General features: G+C 45.6%; 1 protein-coding gene across 2 annotated transcripts in view; it reads left to right on the forward strand.

The window, feature by feature from the left end:
• PNPT1 (polyribonucleotide nucleotidyltransferase 1) overlaps positions 1 to 25,389 on the forward strand; it is a 524,718-nt gene that overhangs the window by 197,686 nt on the left and 301,643 nt on the right. For both annotated transcript variants that reach the window (XM_086927497.1, XM_086927498.1), the window contains exon 11: positions 20,844 to 20,901. In XM_086927497.1, the coding sequence (XP_086783623.1) occupies positions 20,844 to 20,901 (58 nt within the window). The remainder of the gene's footprint in view (positions 1 to 20,843; positions 20,902 to 25,389) is intronic.

The raw sequence follows: 25,389 nt of genomic DNA on the forward strand, positions 1-25,389 counted from the left end.
CATGGGAACAGGGCAGACTAAACTACCAAGCCAATTCTTCACCAGAAAGGAGACAAGCTACCGGGGACCGGTTTCTGGCATTTCAGCCTTCTTCGGCCCGGCTTGCTTGAATCCTGATGGAGCAGTGAGAAAGGGACTCATGTCTGAGTATACCCTGCCACACCTATAGTGGCCAAAAACGATTTACAAAAGGGGGTGGTGATGAACAGAGTGTCTGAGTTAAACAGACCACTCTTACCCAGTCCAAAGATCAGGGCTTGATCCATCACCGTTATTTATCTCACTGCCCCATCCCAGCTCAGAACCTGGCTATATGCAAATCAGTCTGACCCTGGCCCAGTGCATCATGGGAACAGGGCAGACTAAACTACCAAGCCAATTCTTCACCAGAAAGGAGACAAGCTACCGGGGACCGGTTTCTGGCATTTCAGCCTTCTTCGGCCCGGCTTGCTTGAATCCTGATGGAGCAGTGAGAAAGGGACTCATGTCTGAGTATACCCTGCCACACCTATAGTGGCCAAAAACGATTTACAAAAGGGGGTGGTGATGAACAGAGTGTCTGAGTTAAACAGACCACTCTTACCCAGTCCAAAGATCAGGGCTTGATCCATCACCGTTATTTATCTCACTGCCCCATCCCAGCTAAATCCCGGCATCTCCTGCGGACAGCAACCTCAAGAACCCCGGAGGACCTGCCTGCCTTGACCCTCTTAGAGACTGGGACTCCCACGAGCAGTGGCTCTGCTCAAACAGCAATACCCCTGGTGCCAGCCAGGACCTGCGAATGCAGCCCACTCTGCACCCGCCGAGCTTGGCCTGTGCCCGAGTGGACAAAGACCCTGAGGACGTCCCCCCGGCGATTCTGACCTTTGAATCCAGTGCCCAAGGACCCTCCTCGACGACGCAGACGATGCCTGCAGACTCAGAAGAAGGGACCCCTCCAACCTCGACCAGCAGAGGGTAAGATTTCCCAATGTCCAAAGACATCCCTGCACCCGGCGCCCCCCGGCCTCCTGTGCCCAACTCCGGAGTGCCTACCTACTCCCCAAGATCCCAATTTACCCCTCGAAGTGTTGGTCGCTCCAGAAGATCCTCCGTCCCCGAGCCTGCAGCCTTTGTTCCCTTTTCAAGTGTTGATTGCAAACTACCAAAACGTAAGGTCTTCATTGAATAACATTGAGCGTCCGACGGCTAAAAAGCACCCTGCACCCAGCCGCCCGAGTGCCCCTGGCAGTGCAACCTTTGTCCTATCCTACTTCTCCATTTGCCCTGAGCAAGTGACCAGGAGCCCAGCTCCCACAGCCGCGTGGCCTGCTAGCCAACAGCCACCAACCGAAGGCCCCCTGCCTCTCACTGGAGAACATTGGGCCTAACTACGTCTGCACCCGGCTGTCACTGTGCCGCTGAGGGTGTACCAACTGTGCCTACCTGACCCTGGTAGACCCCCGAGTCTATGCCCAGAACCTTAACTCTGCCATTCGAGTACTTACCTAAAAGCCGATAACTCACTTTTCTTCCATAGGCTAACATTGACTGGTTTTCACTTGGAAATTCTTCTGTGTGGAGTTTTGGAACTTTAAAATATTCACTTAAAATCAGCCGAACAACGAATTCCGATTTACTCACCTGTTATCAGGAGGGACCTCAGTGCTGCACCGTTTAGCCCAGCACAAACCCTGAAAAGTCATTTTAACCGTACATCTCAGTAACCTGCATTTTCTTCCATAGCAAACCATTGACTGTTTTTCTGTGAAATTTCTTCTAAGTGTCGATTTTTGCAAACTACAAATATTCTTTAAAAATCGTACAAACTACTAAAACGTAATTACTTACATGTTTTAGATAGAGGTCCCAGTGCTGAACCTAGGAGTCCAGTACTGGATTACAAAAGTAACGTGAACATACTTTACCTGCAAATTGAATTTCCTTCCATAGGATAACATTGGTAATTTCAACTGAAAAAGTTTTTAAGTGTGAACTTTTAAAATAGAATAATATTCCTTAAAAATCAGTACTGTAACCAAAACGCTTTTACTTAAATGTTTACAGCTCATGGCCCGGGACTGAATCTAGGATCCAGTCCTGTGGTTAGAAAAGTAATCTACAAAGTAACTAATTGCATTCAACTAGAAATTCCCATTGAGCTCACGCAGACGACGTGGTCCTGGTCAGCCACACCAAAATAGGTCTCCAAAACCTCATCAACGCACTGCAAGGATATGCCGAAGCGAACCTGTTGGAAATAAATCTTGACAAGACCAAAGTTCTGTCTATAAATGGGAACAAAAAGCTGCATACTTGGTTCCTTGGAACAAAGGTTGTCGCAAACTGTCTAGAATATAAATACCTGGGAATATTGTTTGACAAAGGAGGTCGCTTCTCGAACCAATTAGAGGGAATCAGGAGGAAAGGGATGCTGATAGCGACCACGCTCAAACAGCTAAAGTCTAATCTAAATGGTCCTACTCTACTCCCACTGCTCCGTGTGGTACAAGTTAAGCTAGAGTCATCTATTACATACGGCAGTGAGGCTCTAAAAGGCAAAGACGCGAAACTGCTGGACACAACAATTGCAAAGGCTTATCGACTTCTCTTTAACCTGCCAACCTATACCTCACAGGCCCAGATCCGACTAGAGTTTGGACTGACCTCCCAAAACCTTGCGAGGAGAGGCGCGTACATAAAGTGCTGGCAGAAAATCAAGAACTCGCCAGAAAATTCACTTAACCATCTGCTATGGCTAGACTTAAGCAGCTCTCTTCAATTGCCGGCAAAAACTTTCTTAGAGGAATCCCTGACTGTCACAGGTCTCAAAGAACTATGGGAAACTCCTTTACCGCATGTGCAGTTCAAGCGTGTTGTAAACAAGAGCATAAAAAGTCAATCGCACTTGGAAGATAAAGCGACTTTTTCACAAAGGCGACACGCTTGGATGACTCTGGCCACATATAAATCGCCTGGGCGACAGGCATACTTTAGTCTGGGGTACGGCAGGAAATCAAAAGAAGCCTTTTTAAAATACAGGCTAGGAATTTTACCCTCTATTCCACATTTGCAACCATGGTTGAGAAGGGACTGTGGGACAAAATGCAGGCTGTGTGGGGCAGAAAATGAAGATCTCGAACACCTATTATGTATCTGCCCAAGGCTGAAAGAGGAAAGAGTAGCCCTGTTAAAAACTGCCTTCAACGAACAAAAAATCCGCACATGTAGACAAGCGGTTCTTGCTTGTTTTGACCCAGGCCTTCCCCCACTAAACGGGAAGTTGGTAAAATTCTTGAAATGTCTGGAACTGAAACTAAAAAATCTGGCAGAGAGCACAAGACTGGACTAGTTGAAAATGGCCAAGATTTTACACCATGACCACATACCCGTATCATAACGTTTTTATTAAGTTCTCTTGTTTTAAAAAATAATATATTTTTCTTTACAATCTTCTATCTGAATGCATGAACTATCAATGTACTTTTGTAATGGTTTTAATTAACCTAAAAACAATAAAAAAAATACTTAAAATACATTGAGCTCAATGTTGCATTGTGTTTGAAATTGTGTTGCAACTGCAACAAACTGTAACTATTACATTCAAAAAGTCTATTGCCTATTTGAAAGGTATTTAACTAAAGTAACTCATCCTGAGAAAGTATATTTTTCTACCTTGTTGGTTCTAAAATAAAACAACTATATCTTTTGATACAAAGCAATTGGCCTAGAGTTCAGTTCTTGAGTGTGAGGCCGTTTGCTGACTGAGTGTGTACAACAAATGCTTTACACTGTCCTCTGATACTGCCTTACTGCTCGACCAAGCTACCACTTTAGAGAGTAAGTTTATATCTAACTTTAGCCTCTGCCATACCTCTGGGGACTGTGGACTCTGTATATACAGAGCCACTTTCTTACACCACAGCATCATCTGTTGTTTGACATGTGCCCTTCACTCATCAATCTGGTCATCCCAGTCAGCTGTGTAAGTCACCCCTTTCGAGCTTTTATCCCGATAGGCTTACCTGTACTGGAACTCCTTCACTTGGAGACTCACACCAATGACTTCCCTACAGTTGCTCAGAGATGCTCTCAGGAGTAGCCTACTAGCCTAGGAAGGCCCACCTCTGAGACGTGTAAGACCCTACTGAATCAGAATCAGAAATGCTTTATTCGATTTAAATGAAGTATAAAATCAAAAAAGCTTCACTATGCAAATACACATTCCATAAAACACTTTCCATAAAACACTTAATCACCATCCAATAAAAACAGTTAATTTAAGAAAGGATTAAATTAGTACATCAGAGATATAAAGCAATTCATAATACATACACTAATTATCTCAGTTAGTTCATCAATCTGTTAACATTATTAATTTCCGTTTCTTTAAAATACTTTTTAAAAAGCCATTCATAACCATAATACATTTCTCACTCCCTAATTGCAATAGACTTAAATATGCTGGTCTACATTGTCGCCATTGGTTCTGTCTCAAATATTGTCTGATCCGCCTTCTGCGTTCAACATTATAATATTTGCAAAACAGGATCAGATGGAAAGTAGATTGTGTCGACATATTGTCACAGGTACAGGGTGGCAGGTTCCGTGACCAGTCGTTTCTTAGAGGAAAGGTTACCAGGCGGAAGAATAGCTCAAACCTAAACCGTGTTAATATAAAACGGTCGAAACCCACAGTGCAAATGGATAAATAGGGTTGAATCCACTGGCATATCAGGGTCCCTTGGTGTTGGATGACTGAACATTTCAGGAGTTCACCTGAACTTCTCAATATTTCAAAGTGACTCATACATAATTTTTTCAAGTCTTTACTTGAAATTCCAAGATTATTAACTGGGTTACTATATAACTCTGGTCTTTGCAAATCAGAGAGAGTATTCTTAACATACATTAACCAAGGAATACATTTAACATTGTCAAGGACCATCGCATCCTTTATGATGTCCCGATTGAGTCCCAGAGCTTCCATTGTCCATACCCTATGCCAGAGTAATATTGGCTGGAGTTTAATAAGATCGGAAATCTATTCCAGACCTAACTCTGCATGGCAGTTAAATGTTGCCACACCCTGGGGCAATGCTAATAAATATTTTAAGAAACAGTTTTCGACTATTTGAATGGTCATTGCATTCTGGATCCCCCAGATACCAGCCCCATATAGGGCAATACTCCTACACTTAGCCTTGTATATTTTTAAAAGGATTTCCGGTGGTCTTTTGCCCAGCTGTTTAGCAAAATTCATGAGTGCCGCTATAGAGCGTTTAAATAGCAAGGCCCTGGACTTTATGGCTGCCCCCCACAGGCCCGAACCATCAAGCAATACCCCCAGGTAGGAGAAGGATTTTGTACATCCAATTGTGAGGCCATCCACCTTAATTTCCTTATGTTCGGCCCGCCCTTTCCCACTCACCATCATGAATGATTTCTTTGCATTGATTTTCAGCCCTCTTGACCCCATGAAATGATTATATTTTTCTAATGCCCTTTTCGCACCTATCTTTGTTCGGGCCATAAGCACTGCGTCGTCATCATAGAGGAGTGAGACTGCCTGTCTCTTACCGAATCTAGGGGAGACAATGGTGCTGGCCTCCAAATCCCCCTCCAAAGCGTTGGTATAGATGGAGAAAAGGAATGGGGCCAGCACACAGCCCTGTCTCACCCCCGTCTCGATGAGGAAGGTCCCAGTGCACTCTCCCTTGGTCCCAAATCTCACCCTTGCTCTAGCCCCGGAATACAGTTGGCGAAGAAATGATACTATGGCTGGATCCACTCCTATTTCTTCAAGGGTATGCCATAGCTTCGCATGATCCACACAGCCAAAAGCGGCTGTGAGATCTATGAAGATGGCATATAAGCGTTCTTTCTTCGCCCGTGTGTATTTCCCCTGAATGATTACAAAATTGAGGACCTGTTCCACCGTGCCCATCACTTCTCTAAAACCATATTGAACAGGGCTCAGGATGTTATTGTCTTCTGTCCATGTATGGAGTTTATTTAGGACCACCATACCTGCTAGCTTCATAAGGGAGTCCAGCAGGGAAATTGGCCTATAATTGGAAGGGCTCTCTCTATCCCCCTTTTTGTGTATCGGTATAATCACCGACTCAGTCCAGGTTTTAATAAATCCTACAGCACAACATGCCTGCAGGACTCGTGTGCATATTGGGGCCCACAAATCCGGGATCAGCTTAAAAACGTCGATCGGTATTCCGTCCGGGCCCGGAGCCTTATTTCCTTTACTACTATTTATTGCCACCAGGACTTCCTCAAGGCGAATTTCTAGGTCTATCGGTGAGTGGGCCGAAATTGGTGCGTCGGTTTCAGTAATAGTGCACAGACTTTCCCCCTCCCTTTTATACATATTGGAGAAGAAGTTAATCCATGCCACTTCGTCAATGGCAACCTCTATTGTTGCATTATCCTCTCTTTTAAAATAGGGTGCATTTACTGCTTGCCAAAACAGTTTAGGGTTTCTGCTTTCAGAGGCCTGAATCAGATTTTGCCATGCTTGCACTTTGAGCTCCCTTTTTCGCTGGGACCTTGCTAGGTTATACACCCTTCTACAATTCCTTATTAATTCAAGATCTCTGGTTTTGGTGCTGAGCGCGGCTTTTAATTGGGTATATGCCTTTGTACATTTGTTGTCAAACCACCCTGTAGACTTAACACGCTTTTTGCTTGGTTTAGTGAGGGTGTCCTATTATCGCAGTAATACCTCCAAAGGCATCCAATATTTCTATATGAGAGGCCTTTTCATCTAGACAAACCTGAATGTGTGACCGGGTATTAGCAATCATGCCCTTATTTGTTTCCACTGGATCTAACGCACTCCACTTTAAGGTAAAGCCATTTTGTCTGGCTAATGTATATCCTTCACCCATGCCAGAGCCTCAATGGTAGTGGATTTATTGGAAACTGGTAGGGATAGATTAAGACTAATGGGCAAGTGGTCACTGAGGCCATTTGAATGGATCTCAAACTTCTCCACCCAGATATGATGTTTATTGGGAACTAATATAAAATCAATGACCGATTGTAAGCCCCTTGAGATAAAGGTCGGGCTAAATTCCACCACAGGGGAGCTCATCTTATTAGCGAATCCCAAATCGAGGGTGTCTAGTATATCATTTAATTTCTCCCCTTTCCCTGAGTGAATAAAGTGACTCACATCGTTACTCCCTTCCCACTCAACTTCTCTAGCATTACAAGCATGGGAATTACAGATACTGATGTTAAAATCCCCTCCCCACACAACATTTATATCTCTTTCATTGGTGAGGTACAAGTGGTTTAAGTCTTCCATCAGGTTATTCAATACCTCCTCAAACATTCCTTTAGTATTGTTGTAAAAGTTCACCACCAACAAGCACAACCCAGATGTAAGATAGATAGAAACCAATTGATAGTAGGGGGAACACTTCCGCATTTTTATGCCCAGCACTCTCAGCAAGTTAGATACATAGACACAAATTCCCCCTTTGTGTCTACCATGTGCGGAGTATACCGCCGGGATGTGGAAGGTCTTATAAGCATCCAGGTGTTTTTCACCTATAAGCCATGTTTCTTGGATACCAAGAATATCAAAGTCTTTTATAAGGTCCCTCCATGCTGTATTAGAAACCTTATTCTCCAAACCACAGATGTTCCAGAAAACAACCCTTACCCTATCTCGTGATGCCACTAATTTAGTTAGGGTGCGGTTAGACAATGGAGCAGCTACCTTTGCCGCAGGGACAGCTTCACAGGCTGGTTTCTTAACGAGGTTAACTTCTCTCGCTTTGGGGGTTACCTGTGTTCTAATCTGGTTAATTTTGTCCGTTCTCATGTCATTAGGAGTCGTGAATGATGTAAATCCTAATACACTATCTTGTGGATTATCGGGTTCTAAGGATGGTCCTCCTATTTCGTCTCCTATCGAGGGTAATACTGCCTTATCCTCACTCTGCTTTGGGACACAGCCCTTGTGTTTAGTGTTGCCTTTATTTCTTTCACACAGTCAGTCGCAGTCATTCAAACCTGACAATGCTGTAAATCTGTTGGGCCCTGGGTACCTATTTAATCCCTGTATACCCCATCTCTGTCCTCCAAGTGTCCCAGCCTGATAATCTACCTGGGGGGCTCTCGTCACTACTTGCCATTTATTTCCATTAACTGATCTGGCTTGGTCTATTGGCCTGTAAAAATAGCCTAATGGCAAGATCTCTATGCCTTGACCCCTAATCCCTCCCCCACGCCCCACTTCACTCATTATCTCTCTCAACTGGTGCCTGGCTATTAAAATTGACCACCACACAGTCACCCTTTTTTAATTTCTTAGATCTACCAAGCTAGGACACCCGTCTAGCCATTATGATATTTGGCCCTACCATCTTACCCTCAGATGTGTTACTTGATAGCCAATGCATGACTTTATTTCTCAGCTGGATGTAATTCTCACTGGTTCCCTCTTTAAGGGGAGGCACATTTGCAAGTACTAGAACCAGTGGAGCAGATTGTGGAGGAAGGTTGAGCCTCTGAAGCTTAACCGGGGTACTTGTTGTTTCTAATACATTTCTTACACCCTCATCCTTTAAAGGACAGAAGTTTGTCCCAGGATTCTTCTGCTCTTTAGTGTTAGTGTTCTTCTCCTCATTACCTGGTTTATTCCCAGTATTGTTCCCTATATCACTCTCTGTCCTACTCGGTCGTTTCCTCGCAACTTCACTGACTGGTTTCAACCATGGAGTGGCATGGGTAAAATTACCCTGTCTACCTTGCTCATTAGCAGGTCCTCTGCTTTGCTTAATAGTTACAGGATTCCCTGACCCGTTAGTATTGCTCATTGCAATCTTATGGAGATTGTCCACCTTGTTCGTTAAGACCCTCAACCTCTCATTAAGTGGGAGTATGAATGATCTTAATAGGTGCTCCATGTGAGCTATAGTACAAACCTCATTACTGTCGACTCTTGACTAATGGCTGATGATCAGTCACTGGGGAGGGTGTAGATAGTACTAGGGGCAGATTTTGACTTAGAAGGGTAGGTGGTGTCGCCAAGATTTTACCTAAATAGGATTTTACCAGTTTATTAGTAGTTTTCGGTATCTTGGATTTCCCACCTACTTGACGCTTCCCTCCCCTTTTCCTTTTCCCTGCTTGCTTAGAGCAAACAGGTCAGTTACCTTTTGGCACGCTTTTACTATTTAGCACTATTGGATGGAATTCCTCTAGGGAGATAGTACTACAAGTCGACAAGTTATCATCAATAGTGGAAATAGATGAGATTGTCTCGTTTCGTTCGTTTCCTGGGGATATCAAGCTTACTGCCGCGAGTTTTGGACCATCGTTATGATCTGGAGTGCCTACATCCTTTATTGCACCAAGAGACAATCTTTTATTAGTTCCAAGTTCAAGGGATAGCCGCTTCTCTGTTATTTCTATTTCCCTCCCCACCATAGCAGCAGTCCGTGCAAAAAAACTTTCCAAGGTCCCAATTATGCTGCCGCCTGAAATCATTGTTTCAGTCTTTTTCCCTTTCTTTGATTTGGAAACCATCTCGCTTTGCTCTATAGAGGGCCACTACTCAATATGTATAAGTTCAAGGCCACAGTCTCACCTGACAAGTACTGCTTCTCAGCTCTTTCGATCTAGATGTTAGGGAGGTGGCTCAGCCCTGCCTCCTCTGGCCTCTGAGGGCCACAGAGGGCCCGCCCTTTTCCCAGGCTTAGCCCGGCGTCCTGCTCGCGTCCCGCGACGCGGTGGACACGCAGCTTTAGTAGCCCCTCCAGGCGCAGGGATGACAAATCCGGGCTGCGCCGCCGCAAGGGGTGGTGGGAAGCTGAGTCCTCCACTCGGCAGCCGCGAAGATGGTAGGAGCGGCGGCGGGAGGACTCGAGCAGTGCAGCGGCACGGTAAGGAATCAAATACTGGTCCCACAGTCACTATTGGCGATTGGCAATGACCCCTGAGTTTTCAGAGCCTCACCCGCTCCACCGGGGACACGCAGCTTTAGTAGCGCCTCCAGGCACAGGGATGACAAATCCGGGCTGCGCCGCCGCAAGGGGTGGTGGGAAGCCGAGTCCTCCACTCGGCAGCCGCGAAGATGGTAGGAGCGGCGGCGGGAGGACTCAAGCAGTACAGCGGCACGGTAAGGAATCAAATACTGGTCCCACAGTCGCTATTGGCGATTGGCAATGACCCCAGAGTTTTTGGACCCTACTGATAACTCAACTGCCATAATCAACGCAGCCCCTTATTCACATTCAGAGAATTATATGTTAAATATCTATCGTCTCTGATGCCCATTAAGCAACTCCAATGCCCTTCATGTCTTTAACATCAGTGGTTTGGTCAGCCACTAACTAACCAGCTCTATGTACCTCCTTACCTTTTCTTGTACATTATTTCTTTGTCAGTGGTTTTCCCTGTTAATAAAAGCAAAAATATACAATTTCCAGATGGTTTTTTAACGTCAAAGAATAATTTGTTACTAAGTCAGTCGGTTGACGACTTGATGCTTATTCTTTAGTAATTCAGTTTCACCCCATTCTGATATTAGGATGTCCTCTTTCAAGCATACTGCTGGTGCTCTCGTTAAAAATGGGGATTTCATAGTGGTATAGAACCTGGGTATACATTCTGCTTTTAACCCAATAGCTGCCTCATAAAAAATAGGACTTTGTTACATTTATTCTTCTAGCCCAGTGTTACTTAACCTGTGGTCCCTGAACCGCTGGGGTTTGCGGGCCTTCTCAGGAGATATGCGACTGCCTAGAAAGTTCATTATAAATAACAGAATAAGAAAATGTATATAACCAAAGAAGCAAAATATAAAATAAAAAAATTCAAACCTTCAGTAAATGTGAAGAAATTCGAAAATGGAGGTTAAAAATTAAGTTCGTATCCTCAGATTGAATTGTGGGAGTAGTGCAAAAGCATCAAACTGAATATAGTACTTACAGTTTAGTTCAGAAATACTCCAACCTTCTCATTAAAATGTTATTTTTTATATTTGTTTGTGAATTAAATAACATATTTCATTATTTGTGTATTTATTTGAGCAATGCTTATTTCTTAATTTTTTGTGTATTGGTTTGGGGTCCAAATTATCGAAAATTCTTAGTCTGGGTCCCTGCCTTCTAATATTGGGGGGTCCCAGGATCCCAATAATGATTCAGTGGGGGTCGCGGTGTTCGAGTAATGATTAACTGTGTGCCCACAGAAGTCCTATGGTTAAGAACCACTCTTCTAGCCCTTTAATTTAACCCCTTATCTTCTGGGCCTTCAGGACAATGTGTGTAACATAGTTAATGAAGTATTCTCAATTGCCACTGAATTGGCCAATAATTATAGCCCCAAATCCAATGTAACACACTCATTAAAGCTTTGCAACTAAAAGTTTATTTAAAAATATCACTGATATTAAGCATCTTCTCAATACCTTGTCGTAGTTTAATATCCTCCCATGTAAGCACAAATGAGAAATAAACAAACAGTTGATGGCATTGAGAGCCTCGTGTGATCAAGTTGGTGAAAGCCTGATATCATTATGCAAAGATTCTTCTCTGGATAGTTGTCCCTTTAACAGATGTGTCTGAAAAAGGCCGCAAACATGCCCTTAGAAAGCTGTGCTCAACCTTTCCATAAAATTGGAATTATGTGGTTGAAGGGTTTACTGCACAATCTGCCTCTTCCCGTGCATTATTTCATCAACCCTGAGGCTATATGTATGTGTGTGTATGTGCAGAGATCTATGGAGCTCTGATTGTCTGCCAACACTACAACCAGGAAGCGTTGGCAGCCATCTTGGGACTCTGCTTCTGCCGAGTCCCCAAAAACAGCTTACTAAAAAGAAAAGGGGGCGGGGTACGAATATCATGAACCTCTAGCTCTGGTGGGGCAAAAAAAGCACTTTTAAAATATTTTTTGCCGCAACTTTATGATATTTCTGGCAAAAAAAAAAAAAACTGTGCGGGGTCCCACGGTGGGCTAGGTTCCAGGGGCATTTTGTAAAAATGAAAAAGGAAGTAGGCGCAGGGGGCTCCCCTCCTGAGGCTCTTTGAGCACCGGGTACTGCCCCCCAGGCTTTATTCTAATAAATGGAGTGGGGGTCGCATGGCCCCCCTTCTGGGCTGTTTAAAGCCCTGGGGACCATCACCTGCCTAGGGCTACTTCAACTATATTGCGGGGGTCACAAGGACCCCCAAGCACTGGTGGCCTCCACCTCCCTTGGGCCAAAATAACATTTCAAAGTGGGAGGGGGAATGTGCCCCCCTTGTCCCAGGCCATATATGGCCCCTCGGACCACCACCTCCCTGGGGCTAGCCTGTGCAGATCAAAGGAGGGGGGCGGGAAGGCCCCCCTGGTGGAGCCATCTATGGTCCTGGGGGCCACCACCCTCCAAGGCCGACTCCTGCCATGTCTCAGGATGCTCACTCCCCCAGAACATAGCAGTAGAACATAGCAGTTTGCTTTAGTTGGCGGGAGCTGACAACTCCCACCAACCAAAAGCAAACACTCCTTTTCCAGCAGGCAGAAGCTGTCAAAGTGCTTCCGCCCACTTGAAGTGGAGCTTTGATCTCTTTACCTAACAGCCGACTCAAATTCCACGCACCCCAGAGGACGCTACAATCTGCCAAGCACTCCTGCGCTGTGGTCCCCCGCACCAGAAACACCAAATCGGGAGGCCTCTCCTTCTCCTTCCTCGCGACCCGAGCCTGGAACACCCTGCCGCTCCACCGCAGGCAGACAACATCGCTCCCCATCTTTGCAAGAAACCTCAAAACCTGGCTCTTCGACAGAATTGATGGATGGACTGGAGCCTGCAAACCCCACGCGCATTGAGACCCTTACCGGTGAGCAATCGCGCTTAACAAACGCCTGATTGATTGATTGATTGATTACCTACCTGCAGACATTCGGGCAGGGAAAGAGATTAAACTATTTCTCCTGCACACAGGGGGCTGCATTCCAGCAGCCCCCTGCGTGCATCAGCAATACTGGCATCCCGCCGCCTGCCTTGAAGTTCCTCCCTGCGGTCCCGGGGTAAAAGAGCAGAAAGGCAAAACAAGCATTATAAATGCAATAGGTCTCGGATTTTTTTGAGTTAGAGCTAATGTAATTGTAAATGGCAATGTCTTTTAGCCATGTGTTATGGAGTGTATGAATGTGGTGTGTAGTGGAAATATGTGTGTTGGATTGGAATAGCAGGAATGGTGGCATGCTGCGCTTTAGATGAATATGTTTAAAAGTAAAGGGCACCATATTGCGATTGCTACAATAGTTCATTGTGGATGCGTTAACAATTGATGTATGCACTGTTGGGTGGTGGTGTGTGTGACTGTAGAAATTGTGCACTGATGGCTGGTGGTGTGTGTGCTTGTTAAAAGCGTGCACAGATGGCTGGTGGTGTGTGTGCTTGGTGAAAGGGTGCACTGACAGCTGGTGGCGAATGTGCCTAGTGAAAGCGTGCACTGACTGCTGGTGTTGTATGTGACTGGTGAAAGTGTGCACTGACGGCTGGTGGTGTGTGTGTGTGTTTGGTGAAAGCATGCACTGATATTTGGTGTTGTGTGCGTGGTGGAAGCCTGCACTGACGCATGGTGGTGTTTGTGCTTGATGCAAGCGTACATTGATGGCTGGTGGTGTTTGCGCCTGGTGAAAGCGTGCACTGACGGCTGGTGGTGTGTGGTTGTGTGTGTGGTTGTGTGTGTACTGGTGAGTGTGTGGTGGTGAGTGGTGATGAATGTGTGGTGGTGAGAGGCTGGTGTGTGTGTGGTGTGGTGTTTTGTGTGTGGTCTTATGTATGTGTGTGGTGGACTTACTTTGAGTGTTCGTCTCTTGCACACTCACACAGTGCCCCTACACACTCATACACTGCTCTCCCTGCACACTCACACTGTTCACCCTGCATAGTCACACACTGTTCATCCTGCACACTCACACACTGTGCACCCTGCACACTTGCACACTGTTCACCCTGCACACTCACACACTGTTTACCTTGCACACTCACACACTGCAGTCACTGTCACTCTTCAGTCACTGTTACTCTGCAGTCACACTCACTCTGCAGTCACTCTGCAGGCACTCTGCAGTCACTCTCCAGTCACACTCACTCTGCAGTCACTCTCCAGTCACGCTCACTCTGCAGTCACGCTCACGCTGTAGTCACTCTGCAGTCACGCTCACGCTGTAGTCACTCTGCAGTCACACTCACTCTGCAGTCATTCTGCACTCGCACTCACTCTGCACTCACTCTGTGCCTGCACTCACTCTGCACCTGCACTCACTCTACACTCACTCTCCAATCACACTCACTCTGCAGTCACTCTGCAGTCACACTCACGCTGCAGTCACTCTGCAGTCACACTCACTTTGCAGTCATTCTGCACTTGCACTCACTCTACATGCACTCTGCACTGACACTCATTTTGCACTCACTCTGCAGTCGCTCTGCACTCACTCTGCACCTGCACTCACTTTGCACTCAATCTGCACCTGCACTCACTCTACACGCACTCTGCACTGACACTCACTCTGCACCTGCACTCATTGTGTACTGACTCTGCACCTGAACTCACTCTGCACTCACTGTGAACCCGCACTCACCCTGCACTCACTCTGCAACTGCACTCACTCTGCCCCTGCACTCACTCTGCACTCAGCACTCTGCACTCACTCTGCACTCACTGTCACTCTGCACTCATTTTGCACACACTCTGCACACACTCTGCACTCACTCACACTCACTCACTCTCACTCACTCTAACTCTGCAGTCATTCTGCACTCACTCTGCACTCTGGACTCACTCTGCACTCTCTCTTATTCTGCACTCACTCTCTCTCTCTGCACTTATTCTGCACTCACTCTACACTCACTCACTGCACTCACTCTGCACTCACTCTCACTCCACACTAATTCTGAACTCACCCTGCACTCACTTTGCCCCTGCACTCACTACGCACTCACTCTGCCCTCAGCATTCTGCACTCACTCTGCACTTACTGTCACTCTCCACTCATTCTGCACGCACTCTGCACTCACTCACACTCTGCACTCACTCACTCTCACTCTGCAGTCATTCTTTCACTATGCACTTTTTCTGCACTTACTTCTGTCATTCTGCACTCACTCACACTCTGCACTCACACTACACTCACACTCTACACTCACACTCTGCACTCACACTCACCCTCTGCACTCACACTCACCCTCTACACTCACACTCTGCGCTCACACTCTGCGCTCACACTCTGCGCTCACACTCTGCGCTCACACTCTGCACTCTGCACTCTACACTCTACACTCTGCACTCTACACTCTACACTCTGCACTCTGCACTCTGCACTCTACACTCTACACTCTGCACTCTACACTCTGCACTCTACACTCTGCACTCCACACTCACAATCTGCACTCACACTCTGCACTCACACTCTGCACTCACACTCTGCACTCACACTCTGCACTCACACTCTGCACTCACACTCTGCACTCACACTCTGCACTCACACTCTGCACTCACACTCTGCACTCACACTCTGCACTCTGCACTCTGCACTCTACACTCTACACTCTGCACTCCACACTCACAATCTGCACTCCACACTCTGCACTCACCACTCTGCACTCACAACCTGCACTTGGACCTCTGATTGCCTTTGATTGGTCTAACTGAAAACAATGTGCCAGCATAGTAAAAGGAATCAACTTTCCAAGTCCCTGAGATACCACATAAAACTGTTCAAAGCAAGATTGTTTCACATTTTTCACTAAAGCACACCAGGTGTGGGTCAGAGCCAAGCATGAATAGATGATCTACTTTTGTGTGTACTCTATAACAATGATCCGTCTAATTTCACCTAGTCACTGGCATGTCTACACTTGTTAGCTGCCTCTCACAAATCGCTCTCACACCTGGCACATAATGTATCATTGTTCAATGCTCTGAACGCGACCATGGGGAGGCTGCCATTTCATTACTCATAAGGGAGGCCACCTGGAAACACTCTGGCTGTGAATTCAGAAGATCTAGGTTCTAATTTAGACTTCTCTACTTGAAAGCACTGTGTACTCCTAGGCCTTGGGATGATAGAAGATTTACAGGCATGTTGTATTAGCACGGGGTCACAGAATCTACACTTCCGAGTATTGATAAACCAGGAGTCATAGCGTGGCCACTCTGGAGGAAGGGTATGCGCGCTGCTGCTCCCCCAAGACATGCGGCTTTGGATCTGTCACTATGATGTTTTGGTTACACCAGGCGCCTGTGGTGTTTTAAGGAATTCATTAATCTCTGGGAGTGAGCTCCCTGGAATCCAGCAGCTGTGCTTTGTACACACTCACCCTCCCCGCCCCCACGGCGAAAGCAAGGGTGGGTCACCGTGAACGTGATAGAGACCCTGCTACAGTCTGACGTCTTCCACTAAATACAAACACCCACAGCCCCTCGATGATGGGTATCACAGCGCTACCTTGCAAGAAAACGTGCATCCGTTCGGTGTACGCTCGCCACAAAGGTGTCACAATCTCATGAACCCGGTAGTTGCCTTAAAGGCAGCGGTCTGTCTCCCTTCGCACTCGTTGCTGGCCAAGGTACTCTCAGAGTACATACAATTTCTGATACATGTTGTAAAAATCCTCATACTGCATACTCCATCTGATGTATGTTGGAGGAACCCTCCGAGTATACATAGTGTATTTTATATGTTGTAGTAATCCTCAGGGCGAGTACTATGTCTGATATAATATTCTGTAAGACCCCTCAGAGGACATACTATATCTGATATAACCTGTAAGAAGTCTCAGGGCACACACTATGTCTGAGGTATGCTGAAATACCCTGAGTACTTATGGTGTATGTTGTTGGAACCCTGATGGTCTGTACTATGTTTGGCCCGGTAGGAACCCTCAGAGAACATACTATATAGATGAGGCTTTTAATGGATTTTGATTCTCAGACACTTTTCCAGTTATTGAAGTTTTTTTTATGGCCGGTCATAAACTGAACCATATCCAAGGATAAATGGATTATTTGTATAGCGCTGGCGCTAACTTGCGAACCGCTTAAGACCACTCACCCATGATTCCTCCGCACATTAAGATTCAATGACACTCGCAGATGTCTATATTCACAAATGCAATCCCGACTGAGAGCTTTCTTTTTCATCAGTATTGCCAGCAATAAAACCTCCGCGCGGAATACGACTACACCATGTGGAAAGTGTTGCTTTTTCTGAGGTACAAGCGATTTTTTTAATTTCTGACCTGAGATTTTAAGCGTGTTGTCTGGCACACCTCTGCTGTGCTCAAAGCTTGTGCATCGCTTGCTTTCAGACGCCTTTAGACAGCTTGATCTGCTTTTATGCTTCGTAATTTGCATAACAGAATGAGGACGGGGTGGGAACACCTAGCTGTCAACAAGCAGCTGGAGTTTGGTATGCTCCGCATTTAGTGGGTTTGTTTTCGTGACAACGAATATCTTTTCCACTTATACTGAATTGTACGCATATGTCCCACAGGTAGAAACCATGAATTGCCTTTTTGCGGATGTAGAAACCGTTTATAAGTATAGGGAGACACACATTTCCCAAACTCGCGGCTGGCTGCGAGAGTCAGTCTTTTTTTAAAAAACATTGTGGTTTCCAGCGTCTGAGTCTGTTTAACTGTTTTGTAAGAAGCTCCGAACTTTCACTTTCCACCGCTTCCACGGGCAGAAAGCACAGCTTCAAACTTGCGCCCAGCATCAAACTGAAGAGTGTTGCACGCGCGCCCACGTAGGCAAGGGGGGCCTGGGGCGAGTGCAACGGGGGTGGCCACGCAGTCATCGTTTCCCAAACTCGCGGCTGGCTGCGAGAGTCAAACAGTCTTTTTTTTTTTTTTAAATTGTGGTTTCCAGCGTCTGAGTCCGTTTAACTGTTTTGTATGAAGCTACGAACTTTCATTTTCCGCCACTTCCACGGGCAGAAATCGCAGCTTCAAACTTGCGCCCAGCATCAAACTGGAGAGTGGTGCACGCGCGCCCACGTAGGCAAGGGGGGCCTGGGGCGAGTGCAACGGGGGTGGCCACGCAGTCATAGTGCTCAGCTTTCCACTAGACAAACCAGCATGCGCACACACACAGCTGAAAAAAAAAAAACTGGAGAGTGGTGCACGCGCGCCCAGCATCTGTCTTCAATTACCGCGGCCCCTGACAGCTGGTAAATGAAGAAATATGTCCTTCTGCTGCGCGTATCTGCACGGAATATGTACTAGGCGGAGCAACTCTAACGCCTATGGCCTATTGTGTGCTCTCTTGCAAAAACACACGCATGAATTGCCTTTTTGCGGATGTAGAAACCGTTTATAAATATAGGGAGACACAAATTTCCCAAATTCGCGGCTGACTGCGAGAGTCAAACAGTCTTTTTTTTAAAAAACATTGTGGTTTCCAGCGACTGACTCCGTTTAACTGTTTTGTACGAAGCTACGAACTTTCACTTTCCTCCGCTTCCACAGGCAGAAAGCGTAGCTTCAAACTTGCGCCCAGCATCAAACTGAAGAGTGGTGCACGCGCGCCCACATAGGCAAGGGGGGCCTGGGGCGAGTGCAACGGGGGTGGCCACGCAGCCATCGTTTCCCAAACTCGCGGCTGGCGTCGAGAGTCAGTCTTTTTTTTTTTAAATTGTGGTTTACAGCGTCTGAGTCCGTTTAACTGTTTTGTATGAAGCTACGAACTTTCATTTTCCGCCGCTTCCACAGGCAGAAAGCGCAGCTTCAAACTTGCACCCAGCATCAAACTGGAGAGTGGTGCACGCGCGCCCACGTAGGCAAGGGGGTCCTGGGGCGAGTGCAACAGGGGTGGCCACGCAGTCATCGTGCTCAGCTTTCCACTACACAAACCAGCATGCGCACACACACAGCTGAAAAAAAACTAACTGGAGAGTGGTGCAGGAGCGCCCAGCATCTGTCTTCAATTACTGTGGCCCCTGACAGCTGGTAATTGAAGAAATATGGCCTTCTGCTGCGCGAGTCCGCACGGAATATGCACTAGGCGGAGCAGCTCTAATGCCTATGGCATGCTCTCTTGCAAAAACACACGCCTGCGAGGCCCAATTGCCATGCAGCTGGCAAAAAAAGGGACGAAAATTCACGAGCAGCCAGGAATGTGTTAGGTAAGATTTCGGAAACCCTTACACAAGGACTCTTGGGCTCCGCCCACACTGCTACGCAGTGTGACGTAGGCCCGAGCCCTAATGAGAAACCAGCAGAAAGAGGGAAATAAAGTTCAGCAATTAGCAGAAAGAGGCAGAATAAAGGTCAGAAATTAGCAGAAAGAGGCGGAGTAAAGGTTAGAAGTGAGCAGAAAGGCAAAATAAAGATGAGAAACAAGTAGAAAGAAGCAAAATAAAGATCAGCAATGGGCAGAAAGGCAAAATAAAGGTGAGAAACAAGCAGAAAGAGACAAAATAAAGGTCAGCAACAAGCAGAAAAAGGCAAAATAAAGGTCAGCAACAAGCAGAAAGAGGCAAAATAAAGGTGAGAAACAAGTAGAAATAGGCAAAATAAAGGTCAGCAGAAAGAGTCAAAATGAAGGTGAGAAGCGAGCACAAAAAGGCAGAATAAAGTACATAAGGGAGCTGAAAGAGGCGGAATAAAGAGGGGAAATGAGTAGAGAGGCAATAGAAATGTCCGAAACTAGCAGAGAAAGGCAAAATAGAGCTCAGAAATGAGTAGAAAGAAGCCGAATACAGGTCAGAAACGAGTAGAAAGAGGCAAAATAGAGGTCAGAAACAAGCAGCACAAGGCAGAATAAAGGTCAGGGGAGCAGAAAGGCAAAATAACAGGCAGAAAGAGGCAACATAGAGGGCTGGAGTGAGCAGAGAAGACGCAGACAAATGTTCAAAAAAGCAGCAGACAAGGCACAAAATCGAAGGCAACCGATGGTAGCAGACTGCAGGCAAGCTGAACAGGAGGGCTGTCACTGGGGGAGCTGGCACGAGTACCTGCTCTTAACTTTTTTTACTGTATACACACTGACAGACACACTCATGCACCCACTCACAGACCCACTCATTCACCCACTCACAGATCCATTCAAGCACTCATACACACAGACCCACTGAGAGAGAGTGACACACTCACAGACTCACTCAGATACTCACACACCCACCCACCCACCCACTCACTCACTCATGATGCACCCACTCAGTGAATCACAGACCCACTCACAGATCCACTCAGAGACTCTTACACGCTCACAGACCCACTCAGACTCTCATGTTACCATTTACAGACCCACTCAGATACTCATGCACCCACTCATAGGTCAATGCAGATGGTACTCGGAATGCATTTGAAAAGTGGGGATAGAAAGCCCCCTGCAGTTGGGTGTAGTAACTGCACTTGCCTGCAGGGAATGTATGGGAAAATCCATGAGGCCCTCTTTCACTCTTTAAGATTGCACCTTTGGGAGCACACTGAGTGTGCGTCACCTCTTTGTGATGCAGAGTCAGTATGCCTCCCAAAAGTCCTTAGCCTCTGCCTCAGTGGGTAGAGGCAAGGTGTTTTCCTCATTTGCATGAGACATGATGGAATCTCCCCTTAAGGTACTGTTGGATCTGTTGTGACGCCTTGCGTAATAATCCAGTGTCTGGAGGGAGGTCGAGCAGAAAATTGGTGTACATGTCTGTTCTACCCCATAGCACGGTTTGTAATGTGTCCGATATATATGTTTAACTCAAAATGGTAAACTTGGAGATAATGTTTATGGATATGATGTGTAGACTTAAGTTCACAAATTACCGTCAACGTAGCAAAGAGGCTTTCTGTTTGGTCTTTATATTTTGTGCTAAAATAATAACCCCAATTTATCTCTTAGATTTCCAGAGATGAAGCTATTAAAAAGATAAGACTTGAAACTGAAGAAACTTTGAAAGGTATTGTATATCTTGTAACATGATAGAAAGTATATGTACACATAAAGGAAGGTACACTTGAAGTTTGCTTATAGTATGCCGATTATACTTATTTGCCAGTGAACATGCAGTGCCCGTAGAAATTAGTGTACAAATAGGCACTCACTCACACACACACACAGTCAAACATCCACCCATACAGCCAGTCACACACCCACACTGATACAGTCACAGTGCCACTCAGATGAGATATATTAGAAACAGTATCACTCAGTAGTAGGGCAAAAAGAATAGTAATTTAACTTAGGAAGTACCTTAGTATATATCTTTAACTCTCAGAACAAAAACTTTTATGAAACACACTCACTGGATGATGTCATCAGTGATGTCATTTGAGATGAGAAATATTTACTTGACTGTTGAATAGTGAAATACTTATCTCTACATCACGCTTTCCATACTCTGAAAAATCACTCTCAAAAGTACTACACACAACCTTCTCTCCCAAAATAATGGCACGTTTTGGTTATATTTTTGAGCATTTCTTTTTATGTGTTACCCTATTCTACCCACAGTGCACCTTAGGTTGGACTCCCCAATAAGCAAATTAGCCTTGTTCTTGCTTCAGTAGGAATAGTCCAGACAGAACCAGGTCCTCTTTACCCCAGATCACAAGGAACCCAAGACCAGTTTCAGCGTATTTGGGCCTCTTCAGTCCGATGCAGATTGGTTCCAGTAGGACAGTGAGCTCGGACCCATGTCTGGACATACCCATCGCACTTCATGCCTCACAATGAGGAATACAATAAAGTGATGGGTGAACTGGAATGCGTTCCGAGTAATCACCAGTGGCTGAAATGAATTGAAGTATTCAATTAATCATTTTTTTTTATTCTTCCTGTTTATGGAGCTGCATACCTTTAATGTGGTGTGTCTGACACAAACAGGAATAGGGCACCTTGACTGCAGATCATTTAGCAGCTGTTTGAAGAAGTTGCTCCATCTTTCACAATGCAGATGGTACTCTGAATGCATTTGGAAAGTGGGATAGAAAGCCCCCTGCAGTTGGGTGCAGTAACTGCACTTGCCTGCAGGGAATGTATGGGAAAATCCATGAGGCCCTCTTTCACCCTTTAAGATTGCACCTTTGGGAGCACACTAAGTGTGCGTCACCTCTTTGTGATGCAGAGTCAGTATGCCTCCCAAAAGTCCTTAGCCACTGCCTCAGTGTGTAGAGTCAAGCTGTTTTCCTCATTTGCCTGATGCATGATGGAATCTCCCCTCAACCCTTTTGATGCTCATGACTAGCTCAGCTCGTCATGCAGTACACTGGTCGTGTCTCGTCATGAACAATGGGGATCTGAATATTTCAGCACCCAGCGGGAATTGCTCTAGCAGTCAAGGTGTTAAGGTACCGCCGGATCTGTTGTGACGCCTTGCGTAATAATCCAGTGTCTGGGGGAGGTCGAGCAGAAAATTGGTGTACATGTCTGTTCCGCCCCAGAGCACTGTTTGGAATGTGTCCCAGTATGTAGCTGGGACACATTACTGACACTTGACACTGAAGAGGATGACCCACCAAAGAAATTGCCTTATTGAAACCCATGGCAGAAATCAGAGTTGTTAGAGATGTCTTTCTTGTACAGTGGAGCCCTTATAGGGAATATTTTAAATGTTAATGTCCACCAAGGAAAAAGTTAATGTCCACCACCAGAAGTTCTGGGTTGCCAGGCAATCCTTCTGTTCTTTCTGTGTTGTTGATATACATTACCATCCTTATTCAGATGGACCACTAGACAATATTCTTTTTCATTAAAAAAGGGCATGGTGGGGAGGGGGAGGGGGGGGGGGTAGTTGAATGGCAAAGCACAGCACATTCTCTATCCAGAGTAGGGAAACATCTACAGTACAAGTTGATTCCCAGAGGATTTCAATTCCAGTCTTACAAGTACAAGAGGTGTTGGGAAACAATTCATGCCCCCAAAGTTCGGGTGAGAATTGGAACTAACGATGCAGTACATACATATGGATGCATATATTTTTCCCAACATGAGTTACCTCCTTGCTCCAATCTGTCTGTCAGCTGTCAGTGTTTCCTTTGTACCACACACTTGATCTTAAGCATTCCCTTCTGTGACTCCCTAGAACTAAGCATGTCCTGTTAACAGGCAAGAAAAGGTCCTATTCCTAATATACAAGTTAATTGTATCAAAGGTGTCATGATTGAACAATTATGCATTTACAAATGGCGTCTACATTTCAGTGCCGATACATTTGCGATGTCCACTTTTTATGTTTATGAAGTTGGCTCAATTACGCATGCGCGAATGTAGGATAAAGTGGCAGAGCCATATCGACAAACAACATAGTGGTCGAAAAAGGAGCGAGCCAAAAAGCGTCCCATGAATGATAAAATATGTGACGTCATCAGCAGTGCATTGCGGGGACGCGAGTTATAGTTAGCTCAACTAACTATCACAGCCAAATTTCTCTTGTTTTCTAGGAGTGAAATGTTCAACTAATTATATAACGTCCCTGAAACCTGTGGGTTTTTTCAGTGAATATATATATATATATATTCCAATCCTGGATCCTTACATACGAAATCAGGCGCTCACACCGTGGGATCAAGATCAAAGAAAAGTTGTCTTTATTCCATACGTTTAACTTGACGCGTTTCGGCGGCAGAACCGCCTTGCTCACAGAGACATCCGCTAGCACCAGGCTTTTAAAGGGTAAGAACAGAACCGGCATGCCGATGCAAATAACAGCTTTCGTGTCGAGTTACGCATGCCTGACGTGTTTCTGTGCTGCCGCACTTCATCAGAGGCTTCGGCAGTCTTTCGTGCTGTTCTGACTCTGTGGGCCACGGGCTCTGTAGTTCACAGAGCCACAATGTGGGACATTTGCTTGGGATATTGAACGGCACCCACATGTGGAGGCCCATTTGTGGGCTCAGAACTTTTTAGCAACCGCAATATTTACGTGCACCCATTAGGGTAGAGCTCGCTGATCCAGACTACAACACCCACAAGGCAATACGCTCAACAGTGCAGCCCATCGAAGGGTGAAATTTTTCCTTGTGTGTGTATGGGTCAGAACAGCACGAAAGACTGCCGAAGCCTCTGATGAAGTGCCGCAGTACAGAAACGCGTCAGGCATGCATAACTAGACACAAAAGCAGTTATTTGCATCGGCATGTCGGTTTCGTTCTTACCCTTTAAAAGCCTGGTCCTAGCGGATGTCTGAGTGCGTCTTTGTTCCGGTGGGGAACTTTGGAGCTTTCATTATACGCTGCGTCCCCGGCCGCGAAAGATGCACCACCCTACTAAGGTTGGGGTCCCCGGGCTCTGGAGTTCACAGGGCCACTACGTGGGACATTTGCTTGGGATATTGAACGGCACCCACATGCGGAGGCCCATTTGTGGGCTCGGACCTTTTTGGCAACAGCAATATTTACGTGCACCCATTAGGGTAGAGCTCGCTGATCCAGACTACAACACCCACAAGTCAATACGCTCAACAGAGCAGCCCATCGAAGGGTGACATTTTTCCTTGTGTGTATATGGGTCAGAACAGCACGAAAGACTGTTGAAGCCTCTGATGAAGTGTGGCAGCACAGAAACGCGTCAGGCATAAATAACTTGACACGAAAGCTGTTATTTGCATCGGCATGCCGGTTCCGTTCTTGCACTTTAAAAGCCTGGTGCTAGCGGATGTCTGAGTGTGTCTTTGCTCCGGTGGGGAACTTCGGAGATTATATATATATATATATATATATATATATATATATATATATATATATATATATAGATAGATATATATATAGATATAGACATAGATATAGATATAGATATAGATAATAGATATAGATATAGATATATATATTATTTTTGTATTTTATTTTCTTCAAAAGATCACAGGTGCTGGGGAACTGTTTGACCCTGTCTGCCGAGGCATTCCTTTCCTTTGAAAAAGGTCTATGAAGAGACCGAAATGCATTAGGACACGCCGATAAATGCCTGCGCTGCTACTGGCAAATAAATGCTGTTGAAATTACAGAAGGGCTGCGACTCATCCTTCTCTCCGGAGAAACTTGTGTTTATATATATTTATTTATATATATATATATATTTTTTGTGAGCAAGGCGGTTTTGCTGCCGAAACGCGTCAAACCATCCTAACGGAATAAAGAACAATTTTCTTTGATATTGATCCCACGGTCTCAGCGCCTGCTTTCTCATGCTTGGATCCAGGATTTATATATATATATATATATATTCATTCATCGGAATTTCCTCGACTGCCTGACCTAAGGCTACGTTTTCTACATTTAGGCCTGCAGTGAGCATGAGCCGTAGACAGTCACCTTTCTGAAACTCTCCTGTGAGAGAAGAACCGGTAGAGTTATATAAAAGATAAGCCAAAAATAAAGAAATTATTGTTCCTTCTTGTGAAGAGGGGCAGTCACCCAAGACGTGTAGAAACTGCAGCACTCTCATCACATTT

The sequence above is a fragment of the Lissotriton vulgaris genome, chromosome 6, assembly GCF_964263255.1.
Source record: "Lissotriton vulgaris chromosome 6, aLisVul1.2, whole genome shotgun sequence".
NCBI classification, from domain to species: Eukaryota; Metazoa; Chordata; class Amphibia; order Caudata; family Salamandridae; genus Lissotriton; species Lissotriton vulgaris.